The following is a 19,951-nucleotide window of genomic DNA, read 5'->3' as shown; positions in this document are numbered from 1 at the left end:
GAATGGCTTTGGAAGTTGATCCCAGTGTTTCTTAAATGTTGGCACATCTTAAATGTACACACAGCCTGTTTAATTCAGGAACTTCCTGGAGCCCCTCAATCCTTCCTGTGCCTGGAAAACCTTTAGTATTGTGATCCTTTATTATTACTCTGTTGTAGGCAACACAGTTCCTTACCAGAGCTGTGTGAATAACAGGAAGAGTCACCTAAATATCCAGGGCTATGCATGTGCAAAATCACTGCATGTTGCAAGCAAAAACCCAGTTCCTACTCATACTACAGTAGATAGTTTGACCATTTTGGTGTACCGTAATAAGATTACTATTATTAATTGATTTATCTTTCAGGTCATTCATCAAAGAAAAAGTCCAAACATTCGTTGGCACCATCCTCAAATGTGACCATTTTTTCTTTTGTTTTTTTCTTAATATCTATAGATGGCTATGGATACTTATGTATCCTTGTCTATATTTGTTTTAGTATTTTCTCTGTTCAGATTCAGCACAATACATTGCTTGCTGATTGGTGGCACTGGGCAACATTAATTATATTATTATTAATGTGTCACACACATGAACCTATTTATACACAAGTATTAGTATTCTACAAGTAAAGTGTAAATATAAAATACAAGTTATCCAAAAAAAGAGACCTCAGTCATTAGTTTCTATACGATTCTGAACGAAATCTACTGCCATCTTTGAGCTAAAGTGGTTGCTAGGCAACACATGACGGACAACAGTGTTAGCATTTAGCTAGCAACATTTCTGTTACAGTATGGTTAAAATGTTAAATTCTTAAAAAAAAAAAAAAACATTTAAAATAAAAGCGGACAGACAAGTAGCGCCAGTTTCGCAACTGAGGCGGCCGTGACTCAGCTCTTGAGCGCAGCTTTATTTCACCGTCGTGAGCCTACTCCAAGTCTACTTCCGTGTTTTGTGTCTCTCTGTGTAATGTGCGCGTGGGACACGGGCCCGGGAGGGCGCGTGTCTGGGTTCTGTGGGCGGTTACAAACGGTGCGTGATTCACAAACCGTATTTGTTCCTACTACTTTGAGCGCCATCTTGTTTGTAACTCTTCTACGTAAGTGGTAGAGTTTCTACCGAGGGGGTATCCGATTACCCTTTTTTTCCTCCAGCGTTTAGACTGGAAACCTCTCCCTGTAGCACTCGGGCGCATATCGCATTTGCTTTATCGCCGTTCTGTTTAAAAAAACAAAACAAAAAATAAGCTACAGTCTTTGCTAACTGGACAGAAATGAGCATCGAAACGCTTCTGGAAGCAGCCAAGTTTTTGGAATTGCAAGCCCAGCAACAACAGAAAGCACGTGGTAAGTTTTATATTAGAAATGTAGTATATGATTTTCCTACGTCGGTAACGGCGAAGTATTGCACGTAAAATGCTTAACAATTCAGTGAAATGTGTCTATTAAGGATTACTCTTCTGAGTTGTAGGTGAACCCTGTTTATCGCTGATGTATAAGCGAACTACTTACAGAAAGAACATTGCGCATTGTTCTTGTTTAACGAAAGAGTGGAATGTGTTTCAGTCGATCGGGGACATTTTAGTTTTTCTTTCGTATTCGTTTCAAGTGTGCGGACGTGTTGCGGGTTTTTTTAGGGGGGGGGGGGGGGGTAACCTCTTTTGGTTCGTGCTAACAGTTTGTTCGCGTCTTCACTTAAACCTATCTAATATCGGTTAATGATACATATACACGGGTTGCTGCAGTATCGGGGGTTACTGCATCGAAACCTGCTGCATAGACGCGGTTGTTAACAAAACGCTGAGCTGCACAGCGACGTCACTGTAAAGTTCTCATTTCCCTTCGTGCTTTTTTTCGCGTGTCGGTGTATTTGTGGCGGACTGACTCATTCCACGCGCCGCTTCGAGACATTTAAAATCAAATAACCCAAACATGCGGACATAAAAGGGCGGTGGCGCGGGGAATGCCGAGCTCGTTTTACGTAATGACCCGACATCGTCCGTTTGGGGGGGGTGGGGGATCAAGTGACACTGGTTTTCAGGCTTTCCCTACATGCATCTGTCTCTCAGTCGTTCCCGCGCTTTAATAGAAAATGCTTCTTGTTTGTAGCTCTATAACGCAATGTATGTGCATGTCCCAGTCTGATCGGTTTCTGTCATGTAAAAAAAACAACAAACTCTGGCCTTTCAGTCGCTTTTGGAGCGCTTTGAGTGTCTGTCGATGACGTGCACCAAAACCAGCCACGCCTCCATATGTTAACAAGAGGAGGTGGCCCCGCCCTTTCCACCACGTGCGTGCTGGGCTACCCCCCTCCCAAAGATTGTTTATGAGGAAGATGATTTCCTGCTAAGCCTATTCTGGAGGAAAATCTGATCTCATAAGAAGAAATGTTTTGTACTACGTCTCTGCTAAAAACAAATCACCGTCTGTTCAGTTTCACAAAGAGAACAAAGTATTTTTCAAAGATTTAATAATACCTGCTATGGTTTTTCTGTTATTGTTTAACCCACATGCAAAGTACAACATTAATGCAAGCTCTATTGGTCAATAGAGATTTGAGTAACCGTCACCTTCATTTACGTGCGTGGTATAAGAAAAATAAGCCCCTTTTTACAAAAGAAATTCAGAATTTTAAAAAGTCATCTTGGCGTGTGAGTAAATTGGTTTTGGAAGATGAGTTAAATCAGACAGCGATCAGTGGAACATGTCCTTCAACCTTCGTACTGTATTAACAGCACATATAGAGCACAGTTTTCACAACCATTAAGCCACTTTCACACATGGACTCTAATCTGTAAACACTGCCAGTTTTGCATGTCCTGGGTTGCTCAGTCAGTTGCCTTACTTGGACATTAGTAACGTGTCTATTATGTGTTCCCGCCTCTAATTCGAAGCTTGTGAATCAACTGAGAAAGTGACACTGTAATTACTGCCCCTGGACTGTGAAAGTCCTTTTTATAGCTCCAGATTGCACTCAAACAACAGCTTTTTTTCCTCCTGCAAGATATATAGCTAAATTACTTGTATCAGGTGTGACAAGCATTCAATATAGTATTTTTGGAGCACCTTAAAAAAATAAATAAACTGAGACCAAAATGCTATTTTTTCCGGAAGAAAGACACATTCTGAAAATGCATCCACCTTCTATCATGAAGGAGACATTTGTGACATTCAGAAAGGCTCAGAGTGAGAGCTCCTGCTTCTTCCCTCTCCCAGCTCCTCCTGCCATGCTGCATAGGGAGAGAGGCCTCCTCCCCGCCTCCTCCCTCTCTGCTACTGTAGAGCAGGTCACTGTGTGGAGAAAAGTAGGCCAGTGTCTCTCTATGTGCTACAGTTATATAATGTCTATAGAAAATCATGCCTTGTTTTTCTAAGCGCTTCATAAATTTTCTCTGAGAAAAGGCACTCCTCGGTCAGTCGGGTGTCTGGGCACAACAATCTAAATTATCAGTCTCATAACAGGGCATTCAACGTCTCATGAAATCACTCTAGCTCCGTAACCAGAACATCTTGTTCTTTTCTTCTTTATTTTACTGTGGAAGAGAGAATTGATATGTTGTATATGCAGCAAATGGTGACACCCTCGACTGTTAAATATGATGCCATTAAATTATTCTCCAGAGCTATTTAGACCTGGAAATGTCTTTTGTTTTTTTCACAATGGTAGAGTTAACACAAAGCTACATAATTGGCCATAAAAATATTTGCATATGAACAAAAAACAATATAGGATTTGCATTATATCTCATTTGCAGCTTTTTTTTTTTTGTTAAAGGTTGAGCAAAGTCTCAATGAACGTTGTTTGTGAAAGCAGGGCTATAATGTTCCCGAACTTGAAAATCATAAATTCCAAATACACTGTTGGAAGATTGTATTCTCTGGGGGACTCACTATACACTGGGGAACATTTTAAGAAGTATCCATCACATCGCAAACTTATTTACTAATGGTTTGCCCTAATGCAAATTACTAACACTAAATGCTAAAACAAGTAGTCCAATGTTCAAGACAAACATATTAGAAAATATCCTGATATTCAGCATGCTTTAAAGCTAATAATAATATAGGTTGATTAGAGATTGCCAGTTTATAATGTACACCTAGTTGTCCACATAAAGGTTATACTCAGTGTTTTGTTGCTACTGTTCTTGAGAGGTATTGATTGAACCTCATGATCGTTTTCTATTGGCTATTGGTGTTATCAGTGTATCCAGAGATGTAGATGAAGTACGCCACTGAATCTTAAGTTCTGCAGAAGAGACCAGTGTGTGTGTGTGTGGTGCTGCAGGTGACCCCGGTTCACTTCATATGTGTTGTTCATGTTGTATAATGAAAACTGTCCGACATGTGCTAATGTAGGTGTACCTTGATGCATGTGCGCTAGTTCTTCCATAGCCGCTGCTGCCTAAATGCTGATATTGGTTTGCCTCAGTTATGGCCTTGTTGCATGAAGACGTGCAATGCAACTCAGCGCACCAAAATCTCAGCTTGTTCCATCATCCAACATGTACAATGTAACTCTGACGGCTCCTCGACAAAGTAAAAGTTGCATGTCTTGAAATGCGTTAGCTGCCATGGTCAATTCAGGCAGAGCTAAACCTGAGAGCATCTTTGACTAAATTAAATAAATAAACAAACGGCTTAAATAATGAATTAATAACATCCATTACACATGCTGGATATGAAAGTATGTAAAAGGAGCCTGTTTTTTCAGGAATACTTGGACCCCGCTGTTGCTGAGTTGATGATACGTTATTTTATACACCTGTATGATATCTGTTGGAGCCATAAATGATGGCTGTACATTTATGTCTGTTTATCCTTGTTGCACATGTTAAGGTCACCATGGGTGTTGCAGGTAAACTCTATATTGCTCTGTTATTGAAAGCTCGAGGCAGCCACAGCAGAAAGCCAGTCATCCTATATTCAACAAGGTCTGTTTGCATAGAAGTAATTTTGCTGTGAAGTGAATTCGTTATTGAAAGGGGACATCACCCCAACAGTCATTGTTGCTTGGTCATTACTTATTGAGTGTGTCAAAAACACAGTCTGCTCTTGGACAAAACCCATTGGCTAATTGCTGTTTAGGATAGTTGCTTTCTCATGCTCTTGTGTTGTCAGTCAATGTTCTAGTGTGACTCTGCATCTTTAATATCTAATTTTAAATGTACTATTTAAATGAATTGAAATACATAGTCATTTATATTATCAGAAGTTTATATTCAAATGAGTCATCTTGCTTTGACTTACCTTGACATAAGCTTGCATATTTTGACAAACACTGTGCAGACCTGCAAACTCATGAGGTGAAAAAGGTGACAACCCCAATGTGTGATGTCATCCATCAAACTTAAATTTTACCAGTTAGACCACAACACATTCACATTCAAATATGACTTTGTGAATTTGGCGCAGACTGATGCAGTTAAGCCAGTGGATAATGCCTTTACTTTAATCTATTAAACATCAACATGTTTGAGCTTTTCTTCAAAGATGTCTGAAGTCAATTCGGATTACTAACTTGTGCCATTTCAGGAGTGATCTCCAGTAACGGTTAACCTTTCAAATATATCCCAGCAGGCAGCTTGTTATGTCCCTGACATAGGTGACATGGTGAGGGTTCGCTCGGTATGGGGCTTAGTAGAGATGTAGAGCAGAATTGCAGTCACCTCCTCAATTCAACTCTGTCAGTGGACTGTGACCAGTATTATGTTACAGCAAGATGTACCTCCATTAGAGCAACAGCCGTCTTTTCAGAGTGTGCTTGAAGCTTGACAGGACTTTTTGCATGTGAAAATACACATGCATTTAAACCTTTTACAAAGAAGCACAGAAAACAGAATAGCTCTCATTTGACTTTGAGTACTCCCTGCTGTTGCTGCAAGATTCTTTGTATATATCTTCATGCAATTTTTTAATGGTTTTCTGCTGGATTGAGCTAAAACCTGACATTACATGCGTTTTGGGTAACTAAGGACATCAAAAAGAAAAAGTAACGTAAAAGGTTTGTCGAAGTTTTGTGCACACAGTTTGGCTAAGGAAATACAGTGGAGTGCAACAACTTGTCAAGGTATGCAACGGCATTAACTACCAAAGATAGCAAATTCAACCTAAACAAATGGACTTTGCACATGCTATTAGCATAGACATTACAAAAAAGGAGACGCCTCACTGAGTCAGTTTCCTGTACCAGTGTCACTGTCACGTGACGTTCACAACTCTCCTGCACGGCCCTTTAGGAGACTAGTGGCAGGTCCTCAATCTATAACTCCAACGGCAGAAGTGAACGTGAACACAGTTGACTATAGAGCGAAAGAATTGATCATAATCTAAGTAAATACTGAACCAATTTTCCACAAGCCACATATCTTTCAAACATTCTGAGACTAAAATGGCATTTTTTTCCACAGACATCTGGAAAAAATGGACGTTATTCAAAACCTTTCTCTGTCTGAGGAACACACTCTCACGAGATCTAGCAACAAATGTTCACGAAAGCCTGAGTTTACTAATTTCTGTAATTCTACATGTGGCTGTTAGCTGTGTCAATACCCAATGTAAGCAAAAGAAAATATTATGCATTAGGCAAATATAACCTGGTGTACTTCTTATCCATCTACACAGCGTTCACAAGCGGACACGCCACGCCCACTAAGACAGGAAGTGTATATCCTTGTAAGGCATCGTCTTTGTTCCAGAGCATCTTTGATTAAAGTTTGCCAACATGCACATGCATATTTTGGTAACGTCTGGATTTTTAGACATATTTGCACAAAGACATGTTCGTCGGGTATCGGCTGTCTTGCTGTCAAATCGTCAAGTGCTTCAGGATGCTCTCACAGACATTGTAAGGCCTTTATGCACACAAGTCTGGATTACTGCAGTCGTTGCCTGAAGGAATTACCTATGAATCATTGTGTTGTGACATTAAACACAGTGTCACCAGGGAAATCCCAGAGGCGTTAAAAAAAATTGGCACATAAACACACGTGACATCAGAGCGATGCAAGCAGAGGCTATATTACCCACCTAGTTATTTATCAACCATTTTTTTGGCTTCGACAAGCCTACGACATGTTAAAATCAGGAAGTAAATAACACAATTGTACATAGCAAGGTTTGGCATCATCAAGGTAATGTGATATGTATTCATACAATTTCAACCCCTCACAGCCTCCCCTTTCACGAATACCCTAATCAAGGTTGCAGTTCTATTTTTGATTGTTTCGCTGTAATTTAACAAAACTAAAGGATATGATATTCTGTGGGGTAGTACTGTGATTTATAATGAAAGTATTTCTTCTGTTAACCAGCCTTGTTTTCTTCCACAGAGGATGAACTAAAGGAGAAGCAGCGCCTGGAGCAGTTGGCAGAGCAGAGGCACTCTGATGTGAACTATAACTCAACAATCATCATCAACAATGTTTGTAAAGCAGAGGATCGTTTCATGGAGTGCCGCCCGGCACCTGTGCCACCCTCTCTGCCTCCGCTCTCCATGCCCATCACTGTCATCCCCATCCCTGTGGTCACCCCCAACCCTACAGGCTCACCCACTCTACCTGTCGCCACGCTCTCCCCTCCAGCTGCACCACCACCTGCCACCACTCTGCCACGCTCGCCACAACCCAAACCCGACCACGCAACCTCTGTGCTGACCACCAACCACAAGCAGCTTATACAGAACCACCACCATCACCCGCAGCTCATTGCCCAAACTAACAATACTAAACTGCAGCAGCAGACACACCAGCAGCTGCTTCAGCGCTACCCCGGCTCGATTGTCTCGACCCCCCAGCAACATGCCTTACTCCCTCAGTCGGCCCCTGTCGTCCAGCAGTCTCCTCTTCAGAACGGCCCCATCAGCCGGGGGAGTCCGCCTGATGACGGCCGCCATCTAGACAAGAAGAGACCTGGAGGGTACGTCAAACAACTTGTTTACGTTGTAATTCTAACTGTTTTAATTGAGCTGTTGATTTTTGTCAATATATTGGTCTATGAAATGTAAGACTTTAACTGTGCATTTGATTACATTTGATTTGAAATAGAGGAAAAAATAACTAAATTTAGCATTTGTGAAGCTTAAACATTATTGTTATATCGCCTCTAAAAGACAGAATATTGTCACTAAACTACCTGCTAGCAACAAAACAAGAAAACCTTTCTTTGGTTGATTTTAGATTATTTTATATTCTTGTCCCATTGCCCTTTTAAACACCAAATTCTTACTGTGCTCTCATCTGTGCTCTTACAGGGCAGGCACAAGAGAAGTGCATAACAAGCTTGAGAAAAACAGGTGGGTTCAACCTGTCTACTATAGGGTCTCCTTAAAGAGAGAGCAATCTGAGGTTATTTGTATTGTTACGTTTGAATTATATTGTACTAGTTACACAGTGTGCTTTATCTTAAACTGACTGGTGCCTTTGTTTATTTTTTTAGCTGCTTAATTTTAATGCTAAGCTCAACCTTTTTTTTGTGTTAAGAACACTAATGGGAAAAAGTTGTTGTGGTAATCATATGGTACGAAGATAAAGCCAAGTGTGGCTCTGCCATTCCTGCTGTCTCAAATCCCCCCTCTGTGTTTTGTGTCCGTCAGACGAGCACACTTGAAGGAGTGCTTTGAGACGCTGAAAAAGAACATCCCCAACATAGACGAGAAGAAGACCTCCAATCTGAGTGTGCTGAGAAGTGCGCTGCGATACATTCAGGTAAGACCAGTCTAGTTTTCGAATACACAGTGTTAAAAGAATTTTCCTGTAAACGAATAAATTCACCCAAGGAGGAGATCGGAGACATAAGTAAAGTCGACGTCTGACTTTAATCTTGTACAAGAGGAGCAGTTACAGTGCAACAACGTGTGAGGATGCTACAGAGGAAGTGCTCAAATCAGTGTTGTGACTTGAGTCTTTTAAAGGCACAGGAGATAACGCGTCACTGACAGTTAACCTTCATGTAGAACAAGACATCATGACTACCAGGCCTCTGATAACATTTAGGTCAGCAATGGGGAGACTAAAGTAATAAACAGTTCAACACATAAAGCTGTAACCTGAACAAAGAAAACTTTAAGACATGAGGTTAAACAAAATTCTTATAACACAAAGTGTTTGACATAAACCTTCAGCTCCACAACTAAACCGTACTATGCTAGACTTTTATTTATTCATGGTTAAACAAAATATCTAGCAACTGACGGACTAGATTATTATCAGTGGTTAAGTTTCAGCCTGTGTACTGTATTCGACAAAAGTATCACTTAAATAGACATTTCTATTATAATGATTTTGTGCCCTAGCCTGAACCTGAGCGTTTGCAATATCTTAATAAAATTACGCCATCGCCATCATGCCCCTTCAGTCTTCCCCCCCATCTGACACTAGCTGGAAGTTGCTTATCCAGACATCTTTACATATTTCATTGTTGCCATTTACATGAGCCTCTGGTTTGCCTTAAAAGAGTCCTGGTGATGAGAGTCTAATCTTGATGTAGTACTAAGTTTTGCTGGTCCAATGTATGTTTGTGAATCTTGCTATGGCTTGTTTGTTCAAGTTTATTAGCATTTACGATTACTTCTGAACAATGGAGCATCCATTATCTTAAAGCCTTGCTGCAATATGAACTAGAGTCCTCTGTAAGAGAGATGAGGCATTTGCTTTGAAAGGACACAATAATAACTTTATTTATATCATAACATTGTCAGAGTTCGCAAAGACAAAGCAAAGCAAGATACCAGGCCATAAAACAACAGAAATGCAAACATGGAGGCCAAACAGACGCAAGTCAAAACTAAGGCAAAAAACAAACACTGACAAAACAGATGACAGAATAAAAAGAAAATGCAACGAATACAAATAAAAAGAAATGCAATAAGAGCAAAAGTAAATAAATAGAAGCAGCAGTAAAAAAAAAAGACCACATCACATAAAAGCCAGTCAGTAAAAATGGGTTTCAAGAAGTTATTTAAAAGGGATTACTGGTCAAGCAGGTCATTCCAGGGCCGAGGTGCCCTCATGGCAAAAGCATGGTAACCTTTTAGTTTTGAGCCTCAGGTCTGACCTAGGATCTAAGGATATGGTTCTTGTTTGACTGGACAATTCTTGTGATTTGTTTGAAGCTAAGCTACGTCAAGAAGTACTTCTAAATTTCTGGCAGCCGACTTTCTGTTGCAGGATAAGGGATCAAGGACACTTGCAGTGGGGCTGATATTGTTTGGGCGACTGAACAGAATGACTTGTGATTTTGTGTTATTGAGTTGAAGAAAATATTGTGCCATCCAACAGTACAAAGTACGAGAGAAGTGGCCGGTGAGTTGACTTGTCATAAGTGTAGTCTGTCTCAAATATTTTATTTACTATCGATAGTCTAACCAAAGAGGTTCGAGTCCTATTGAAAACCATCCTTTCAGCCACAACGTTGTTTCCTACTTACATCTCAAAGTGATTTCAGTCTTCTCCTTTTGTATTTGTGTTGTGTTCCTAGTTTACTTGGGATTCAGCATTTATACCATTTTAAGCGACCCTGTCTTTAATATTAACAATATGTGCCGTGTCACAAAATGACTCACCGTGTTTGCGTCAGGCTCTCACTGAGAGTACCCTGGTTGTAAAGGTCCACCACTGGCCTAGTTTAACTCCTTCAGACTGACGCTGTTGAGTGTGTCATAGTGTTTACCGTGGGTCATTTTTCTTCTTCTACCATAGATAAGATGCTGTAGGGTTTTAAATCTAAGACACAACCTCACCCATGGATCCGTGTTGGCATCAGGTGTTGTAATCTAATAATGGCTGTCATGTTTTTGAATATTTGTTCTGTAATTATAATTACATGGGCCAGGCGCACACAATGCATATTATAATTGTGTATAGTCGAACCTTTTTAATACCAGCTGCAACAGTGGCATGGGAGTCATCGTGGCAAAATGTACTGTAGTGGAAACTATGACTGAAGCGGCTTTGAGTACTTTGTTTATATTTCTGTCTGTCTGCCTGTGTGTGGACAGATTTTGTTACCATGCAACCGAGTCACAAATCTATACAGGTGTGTAGGTATCAAAATAATGTCCAAGCAAGTTCCCACAATGGTCTGGAGTTGTATTTACATTTGTCTGGTGATGACTGGGGTTTGATGGAAGGCGGACAGTGTGCTGTTGATTTGATGCGCTTCCAAGAAGATGCTCTCTGTGCATGCATACTGAGAGAAACTAGGACAGCGTGGGTGCAGAGCTCGTCACCCAACCTCCCTCTGCCCCCTCTCTGTGTGATTAAGCAACATTGTGTTAGCAGTGTTGTGTTCGACTGACAGACTGACCTGCCTCTCTTTTCCTCCTATCAACAGCTGAGCTGGACAAGAGAATAGGTTTTAAAGCAGACTGAAGGGAAATGTCAAAACGGATCCCACTTTGTACAAAAATCTCAGTTGTTACAACCTCATCATGTCTACCTCTACACTTTGGTCAACACATCCCATTAAAACATTTTTTTGACGAGCCCATGAACTGTGTCAGCTAGACAACTTTCTGCCGGATTACTGGCTTTTTTCATCAGCCCAGCTGGTATTGTTTTGGTGTGGAGGAGTACAGTAAAAGAAGGGAGCTTTAAGCAGATGGGAAGTCAAAACAAGACACATGTACACGCTGTCATCTTTACATGAGTAGTACAAACGCATGTGTCCTGCCTGTATACACCTCCTCCCCACGCCTGTCCTTGCCCTCCGCTGGGCTGGCAGCAGAGAAGCAGCCTGCACACAAAACACGGACCTAGGAGAGGCTTTCATTTATCCTATTTATTTTAAGTTTTTCTTGGAAAATAAGTCGCCAGATTTGCCAACAGCTACGTAGTTCAAGTTTCACTTTGTCATTTAATTTTCAGTCCAAATGTTTCAGCGAGTAATTCACCAGCCTTGTGTCTTCACGTTAGGACTGTACATGGGGGCTTGGGTTTTTCTCCCCCTCCCTAAAGGCTTTCCCCTTGAGCCTGCCGTGGTGCTGCGAAAGCCGAAGCTGTAAAATAAGCCTTGATGCATTAGAGCTCCTCCTCTCTGCTCCCCGCCCCCCTTCCTCCTTCCATCCTGCCTCTCTGAGCTTTTAAGGCCACATGAGCAGCAAGCACATGGCTAGCCCGAGCTACGTGACGTCACCCCCCGTGCTGGGCCCCCACCCACCACTGCAACAGGCAGGACTCGCCGTACCACCAGGCTTAGCTGCCAGCAGCAGGGAGGGAACATGGAGCGGTAAACACAAGGCTCAGTTTACTCCGCTCACGCTTCATTTCCCCCTCATTGCTCACTGAACTTGTTCCTCTACTGCTTATCCCTAAATGCCAGTTTGAAATGTGTTGTGCCATCTGGTGGGGAACATTTGAGTATAGAGGTGGAGGAAGGTGGCTATGTGTTTTAATATTCTGGAACTAAATTGCATTAAATTGTGCACGTAATGGCAGATTTCATTAGAAGCCTCGCCTTAAAACAAAGCTGCTTTGACATTTATATTTCATTCAGCCCGGAACATTAAAAAATGATCAATCCATAGCCGTCGATGTCGCTGCTTTTTAATATTTCAAGGTTTTTTTTAAGGTCTCAGCTTAGTCTTTGTGAAAGTCTCAGTGGCACTCGGTTTCTTCCTTTTATGGTTTTAAATCAAGACGAGAGTAAAATTCAACAACCGTTTCATTTGCTGTGGCATATAAGCATAGTATCTGTCTCGAGGAAAACTATGATTTTGGTTGTTTTCTGACCAGTTTTTATGCGATAAGAACGGTTATGTGACGGTGTACCATGACACAGAAGTGGAGTGCAGATTTGTAGTCAATACTGAGACTGGTCGATAGTCCAGACCATGCACCGGTGCAGTCTTTAGCCATGATGAGGTAATTAGGTCAGTTATCAGCACATCTTACACAAGGAGTGGTGTACAAAAGTAGGATTTTTCCCCCCACAGACAAGCCTTTTATTGTTGAAGTCAGGCCCCATGTGAAGTTTACTGTTGCAGCTCGAAGGCACAGAGAGACAAGGGTTTATGGTTACCCCGTGGTCACAAGACCTCTGTGCAGAAGCCTGATCAGTCATCCAGGCTGTGCAGCATGTCTGCAACGTGGCCTCTTGTGCTCCTGGCCCTTTAAGAAAACCAGCCTTGTGCCGTCTGCTGCAAAAGTGAGTCAGTGAGTACAGCCTGTATTGCTCTCTTTCAATCCCCCACTATCTGCCGCCCTCCCTCTTCCGTTCTCTGTGGGGCCATGTGCTCAGCACTCGCATTGCTTGTGACAGCGCTCGAGCGGTGTTTACCTTCGAAACACACACACTCGCCCATGTAATGCAGTCTATCCCTGTACTGATCTAGATTTTCACACGCAACCAAGGCCGAGGTGGGGTCTTGTCTGGCTTGGTTCGGAGTACAAAGAGACAATAGGTGCTCGGCACGTTGTGTCCTACCAACCTGGTGACATGTTTAATGGGGTAATAAAGGGATGTGGGATCCATCTGCAACAGACTTGTGTTTTCAGATTTATGTAGTTGATCGCAGACTAGCTTCTCAGAGAGAAAAACACGGTGCTCTGTTGCCAATCGGCACTGTAACGGGGAGAGTTCAGTGGCGCTCTGTGTTCGTGGAGCGTTTCTGTCTATGACTCATAGTTTGTGGCATGCCCAGTTGTGGCAGCGCTCGCATCGAGCTGCCTGCTTATACGTGTAAAAGGCTGCCAGTCCTCTGTCCACGTGTCACACATTTTGGATGCTTTTGATACCATTTTATTCTGCTCTGCTGACTTTTTTTTTAGATAGGTGCTATGTGTGAGAATCTGTTCTCCATGCATGTGAGTGATATTTTTCATTAGTACACCCAGGTGTATAAGACATTTTTACATGTTGAAACACTGTTAGGAGAAAAAAATAAATAGCACCTTTTTGGCACATAAAGTGTGCATGGTCTTTTAGGTTACCGGGGAAACCTTATGAGGTTTTCATCTGTTCCCATGACAACCAAAGATGGGGGCATTTCAGTACATAGTGTGTTGAGAACTGGGGGATACGTTGAACGTTTTCAGACTGAAGTACTGATATCACCAGCTCTTCTTGACAGAAAGTGGCTGGTCTTGAGTTATGCTCCGTGTCCAGATGTGGAACATGTTCATCTGTTGAGTAAATCATTTTACTTGCTATCCATGCTCATTAAAATACTTGTTTGAATACCAGTATGTGACTGCTATATGTATTGCCTCATTTCTCAGACAGCCGTGTTTCCTCTTTCTTTGTCTTTTCCAATACTAAGTGAAGACACTTTTCATGCTAATTTTGTGTTGGTTAATATTTGGAAACCATTATAAGCAGAGCAAGACTCCCAGGCTGATATATCGGTGTGTATGTGTGCCAATACGTAAAGGCCAAACAAGGTGTTTTTAGAAAGTGTCACTAATACATAGTATTGACATTAGTATACAAAGTGTAATTCTTCAACATAACCACCAGATCAAACAGTTTATTTATGGGTTTTTAATTGATGATAATTAAGTTCTTGTCAGGGCTCTCTCCTGCCAAAACAACATGTGAACAGGATTTCCTCTGAGTTTGTATTTGTGTGTTTAAGTAACTGAAAACACCCACAGCAGGATGCAGTCCAAGCAATGACCGCTTGGCCTGGGCATTTCTAATCCTGGATAAGGACTAGAGACAGGTGCTGAATTACACAAGAACCGACTTTTGTCCCCCTTTGCTATTTCCATACATGTACTGTAGAATCACACGCACATACCATGCTGATAGAAATCCCTCTGCATAAAGCTACAACACAAATGCCCTTTTCTCAATCCGGCACACTTGCACAAGATGACTTGCTGTACTGTTCACGCTCTCACACAAATACACGGTGGCATGAACACCAACAGGAAGTCCACCCTTTGGGGAAATGGCTTTATGATCCTGAGTCATCTGGTTACTGGGAACAGATTTCACACGGTGTCATTTCCCTGAGCCTCTCCCCCAAGGCAAGAGTCTGTGTCAGATACTTTGAACAAGACGAGCCTGTCGTCATGCAATAAATTATATGAAGTGTTCAATTTCAAAACACTAATCCCCTCACAGCGCAACGCTCCTCCCTGTTTTACCTTAGCCAGCAGTTATTTATTTGGGAAAAGTTGGAAATGATTTTCTGTTGTTGCTTAATATTTCTTTGTACATTTACATTATTCTTACAAGGTGTGGATTTTGTTTTAGTTCTTATACATTTCTTCTTTGAACTCTTCCGCCTGTTGCCATGTAAGTCCAGCTCTGTTTGTATGGCCTTGTTTTGCCTCGTGTCAGCTGACTGGTTAAGGGAAATTGGGTCACAGAGAGCCACTGCCTGGAAGCACCTCCTACTTTCCATACTAGTATCTTCACTCCTTCTCCCCTCCACCTCCTTCTGTGCTTCTGTAGCTCTATGACCTGAGCCTGTGTAGAGCAAAAAAACATTATTTCTTGGACACATTCCTTATTAGTCTGAGGTAAAGACCGCATGGCCATTAATGCTAGTTTTCTTTTGAGGTGTCTTTGGTGTTGGTGGTTTTTTTAGCAGTAAACACTGATTTTGGGTCGTACAGGAATCAACTGCTGGTTCTTGTTGTTGGAGGCTCAATTAATGTGATTTACAAAGGTCTCCCTCCTTCTCTTATCATCATTCTGTACAGCAGCAGTAACTTAAACTATCTAAATAAATAAAAAAGATGATTTCCTTCTGAAATGTTAAATGTGAAATATAAAGTAGCATCAAATGGAAATACTAAAGTACAAGTTCCTCAGAACTATATCAGTCTAATAAAAAAAACTACCAACTAAGGTATCAAACATTAGCATTGGGTTAAATCAAAACCTCTGACACAATATCAATAAAGCAAAGCGTTTCAAAGATAGGAATCTCTTTGGTCGTTTTGAATTATTGCATTACTCTGCACTAATAAGCCTAATAAACTGGTAACAAGTTGTACATTTACTGGTGGCAGTTCACACCATCACTCGCTTCATGATTTAAGAGTTTTACCATCTTCTGCTTTCTCCTTTTCAGACGTTGAAGCGGAAAGAGAAGGAGTACGAGCATGACATGGAGCGGCTGGCCAGAGAGAAGATAGCCACACAGCAGCGATTAGCAGAGCTGAAAAATGAGCTGAGCCAGTGGATGGATGTGATTGAGATCGACCGCGTCCTCCGACAGACAGTACAGCCAGAGGAGGACCAGGCCTCCACCTCAACTGCCTCGGGTAGGCTGACAGTTAGGGTTGAATAATAAGATAATATAGAGAATATATTTATAACGATGTTAATACTATGTGAATTTGTTACAGTTTTCACCCGCCAAATACAGCACCGCAATACCTCCTTTTTCAATGTATGAATAGAATGAAATAAGAGTGAGTTAATTTTTTCATCTGTTGGTGTTGCAGAAGGTGAAGACATTATGGATGATGACCTGGAAGATGAGACTTCCCCGAGAGCACAGACTGCCTTACCCGCCTTGCCTCAATCCATGAAACCCGAGCTTTACAAGATTGGGACACCCATTCAAACCCCAAAACTGACACCCACCACTACCTCCTTCATCACCCAACATATCTCCATCCAGCACAAAGTCCCTCTGCACCATCCTCAGCTCCAGCCGCTGAAAGTGACTCCACCACAGCCAGTGTCCAAGCCTGCAGCCTCACCTGCACTGATAACCTCCAGCACTCCCATCGCACCCAGTCAGCCCTTGATCCCCACCCAGACACAGATGGTGACCACATCCAGCCTACACCCCACAGTTATTGCCCATGCGTCAGTGTCCCATCCCTCAGTCATCCAAGCCGTCAACCACGTCATCCAGGGAGGAGGTCCAAAACATATTGCCCACCTGGCTCCATCCACCACCAGCAGTGTCCAGCTGGCCCCCGGCCACCAACCCATTGGCCACATCACTGTGCACCCGGTGGCTCACCTGGGCCAGCACTTACCTGCCCTCTATCCCCAACCGGTGGCTGTGACACAATCAGCTGTGGTGGGTCACATCACCCACACCCTAAACCACGGCCACCCTCACATGAACGGCACTGCCACTAGCCAAGCAGCTGCCACCATCGTTGGCAAGCAGACAGCAGTGAGCGCCCAAATGGTGGCCCACCACCCGCAGCTCGTGGGTCAGACGGTGCTCAACCCTGTGACGATGGTGACCATGCCCTCCTTCCCCATCAGCACTCTGAAGCTGGCCTGAACACAGCCTAGAGGACCACCAGGCTGGGAGAATGAGACGCCCCTCGATGAGGGAGAACCACAGGCCTCAGAACAGGCCACTGACAAGGCCACAGCGAGTGCAGGAGAGCTGCTGGGCACCTCGCTGATCCGCAGAGTTTCACTATCATTCAGAAGCATTACAGCTGATATCAAGCCAGGAACATTCCTACAACAAAACCTCTTTCAATACTAGTCCACCACAGCGTCCTGAAATCTTGATCATCATCATATTGAGTGTGTGTGGCAGATGTTAAGACCGTCACTCGTCATACATTGTTGGCCATAATGGAGCAGCAGTCATTTTTCACATGAGCTCAACAGAAACGGCTTATATATCACCCAGAAAAACGGTGCGCTGCCAGTACAGTGTCCATGTCGGCAACCTGTTACAGTGTTCACGTAGGTACTGGCTGGTGGCTACAATCCCCGCTATCACTGTGGATTAACCAATAGTAGATCATGTGCTCGAGAGCAGACATTGGGTTTTGAGGGCTGCGACTGTGTAGGATCAGAATGCTAGACCCGCCATAACCAGCACATTGGGAATGTGATTTAGAGGAGCTCCTCCTCTCCAGCAGAGGCACATGCTGCAGGGCTGGAGCCAAATCATGGACTGAACTTCAGTTTCTGAACAGAACGTGCAGTCCTCAGTGGTGGTGCATACAGCAATAGCACCCCCAGCTGGTTGATTGTGTTCAATGTAATTATGCTATCCCTGTGACAATGGAAAAAAAAAACATCTTCCAATGAAGTATAATGCTAATGGACGTCATTCAAACAACAGTCACTTAAAGTAAGAGAGTATGCTGTTTTTCCAGGGTTTGTTTTTTAGTGTTCGACACTCACATTGTTACTTATTTGTCCTTAAAATGTAATGGCGGCTGTTCACTGAGCACAAGTACAAGATTTAGGATAAAGTTATGTTTTTGTCAAAGCATATATATTTTAAAATCTCTTTTACAAGCCCCCTAATTGTAAACGTTACAGCACAGTGGTGTGTTTAAATACTAAAAGTGTGAGATACTACACAGTGATGTAGTTTTCAGTGTGAATGCATAAAAAGGTCCATAAAATGTAGTAGAGCTGTTACTGTGCTGTCTTGCAGGGCAAATGGTAATACGATGTGTGTGTTTGCATGGTGTGAATGCATGTGATGGCTGTGTTAGTAAGTGATCATCTTGAAAGCGAGGAGCCATAACCGCTGTCTGTTGTCCTTTGCGGACCTTGACAAGTTGCAGGAGGAATGTAAGATTTTGGTTGGAGGGCTCAGAGTTGAAGCTTTGTTATCCATGACGGGTTGGGATTGTTAAATGATATTCAACAGCTGACATAAGTCCAACCAATGTGTGTTTTTCAAGAGTATCCTTTTCCAAAGCTAGCACTGTGAACATTTCTATTAGTCTCAATAAACAGCAGTTTAGCATAGCACTTGCTAGAACAGCTACGTGCTGTTCTCCTTATTTAATCTGAATGTACTGATCTGTGAAAGGATGTGGAGTGGTGCGCTCATCAGATTTTAAGCCCAATCCCTCCCCGACCCACCCTCCTCCCTTTAAAAAAAAAAAAAAAGAAGAAAAAAAGAAGCGATTACTTTTATTAAAGTATCACATGTATGTAAAGTGTAACATTTAAAACTGATTGTTTTGTAAGATTTGCTGTTATTTGTTTCATCTGGAGAACATTTTCTCCTGTTCAGTGTAAATTTGATAGTTTTTTTCTGGGACCATGTACAGTGCTGTATATCGGGGTGTGATGACTACACAGACCTCTTCCCACCTTGATATCACATTCGGCCACTTTGGAAAGTATTCACCCCCTCATTGTTTTTTATTTTGTTCTGATGCAATATGATTTAAGCAGGGGCTTTTAGTTTTGTTTTTAACTACATAGCAAAGATGAAATATCACGTTAATCACTCTCATATTTTATGCAAATAATACTGAACAAATAATGTTGAAATCATATTGTAGCAAAACAAAATGTGTAAAAATGACCAGGGATTCAGATACTTGAAGAAGCAACAATATACGTGTATGTTTTCCCTATGGAGAAAGTTAAAATTGTATATAGCCTGTAAATGTTGGGCTGCATTTAGATCTAATTGTATTATGTAAAAAGCTGGGGAAAATATGTAAAGTTCAAAAATTTATAAAAAAGATACTTAATAAATTGTATTATGTTTACAAATGGTATGTTTTATTTGGTATTGCAACATTCAGATGTACTTGGCACCTAGGCTTAAGGACCGTCGGAATAAAATTATGTTTTTTACATTATGGCCACAATTTACAAATTGTTATCATTTTTTTCCTGATATTTTATTGACCAGAATCGCGGCATCTTCTATTTTGTTTTGTTTGACCAACAGTGCAAAACCCAAAGATAGTGTGTTTACAAGGATATTAAATTGATGAAAACCTTTTAGAAAATGTGTGGCAGTTGATTCATTGACTAATCATTTCAACTGTCAACAAAAGTCAGTTAATGTCATAGAAATGTCATCAAAAGTCAATGTATTATATATCAAACAAGACTATGCCTTTTAAGGATGTGTATATCTCAGATATGTAAGAAAAGTCTTCAAATAGTCATAATCATGTCAAATATTTTACAGTCTGTCATAAAATGTCAGTTTAGTATGCCATAAAATGGTAGGTTGAAAGAAAGTGTAGTAGTATAGGAGGTCAAAAAATGTCATAGTAAAGTATGTAGAAAAAAGTCACAAAAAAAGCAATATTCTAATTTT

General features: G+C 41.7%; 1 protein-coding gene across 2 annotated transcripts; it reads left to right on the top strand.

The window, feature by feature from the left end:
• Positions 1–1,022: 1,022 nt before the first annotated feature.
• On the top strand, positions 1,023–19,481 carry LOC311020259 (max-binding protein MNT-like). 2 transcript variants are annotated; one of them, XM_084020206.1, is made up of 6 exons: positions 1,023–1,329; positions 7,314–7,899; positions 8,234–8,275; positions 8,576–8,687; positions 16,007–16,199; positions 16,383–19,481. In XM_084020206.1, the coding sequence occupies exons 1-6, from the start codon at positions 1,257–1,259 to the stop codon at positions 17,183–17,185; spliced, it is 1,809 nt and encodes a 602-aa protein (XP_083876332.1). In that variant the 5' UTR covers positions 1,023–1,256; the 3' UTR covers positions 17,186–19,481. The 2 variants fall into 2 exon arrangements, with proteins under 2 accessions (XP_083876332.1, XP_083876333.1); XM_084020207.1 differs by lacking the exon at positions 8,234–8,275.
• Positions 19,482–19,951: the final 470 nt, after the last annotated feature.

Source organism: Eutrigla gurnardus (genome assembly GCF_963514095.1).
Source record: "Eutrigla gurnardus genome assembly, chromosome: 10".
Classification (NCBI taxonomy): Eukaryota; Metazoa; Chordata; class Actinopteri; order Perciformes; family Triglidae; genus Eutrigla; species Eutrigla gurnardus.
The sequence above is the reverse complement of the archived record's forward strand: the minus strand, read 5'-3'. Positions and strand labels throughout refer to the sequence as shown.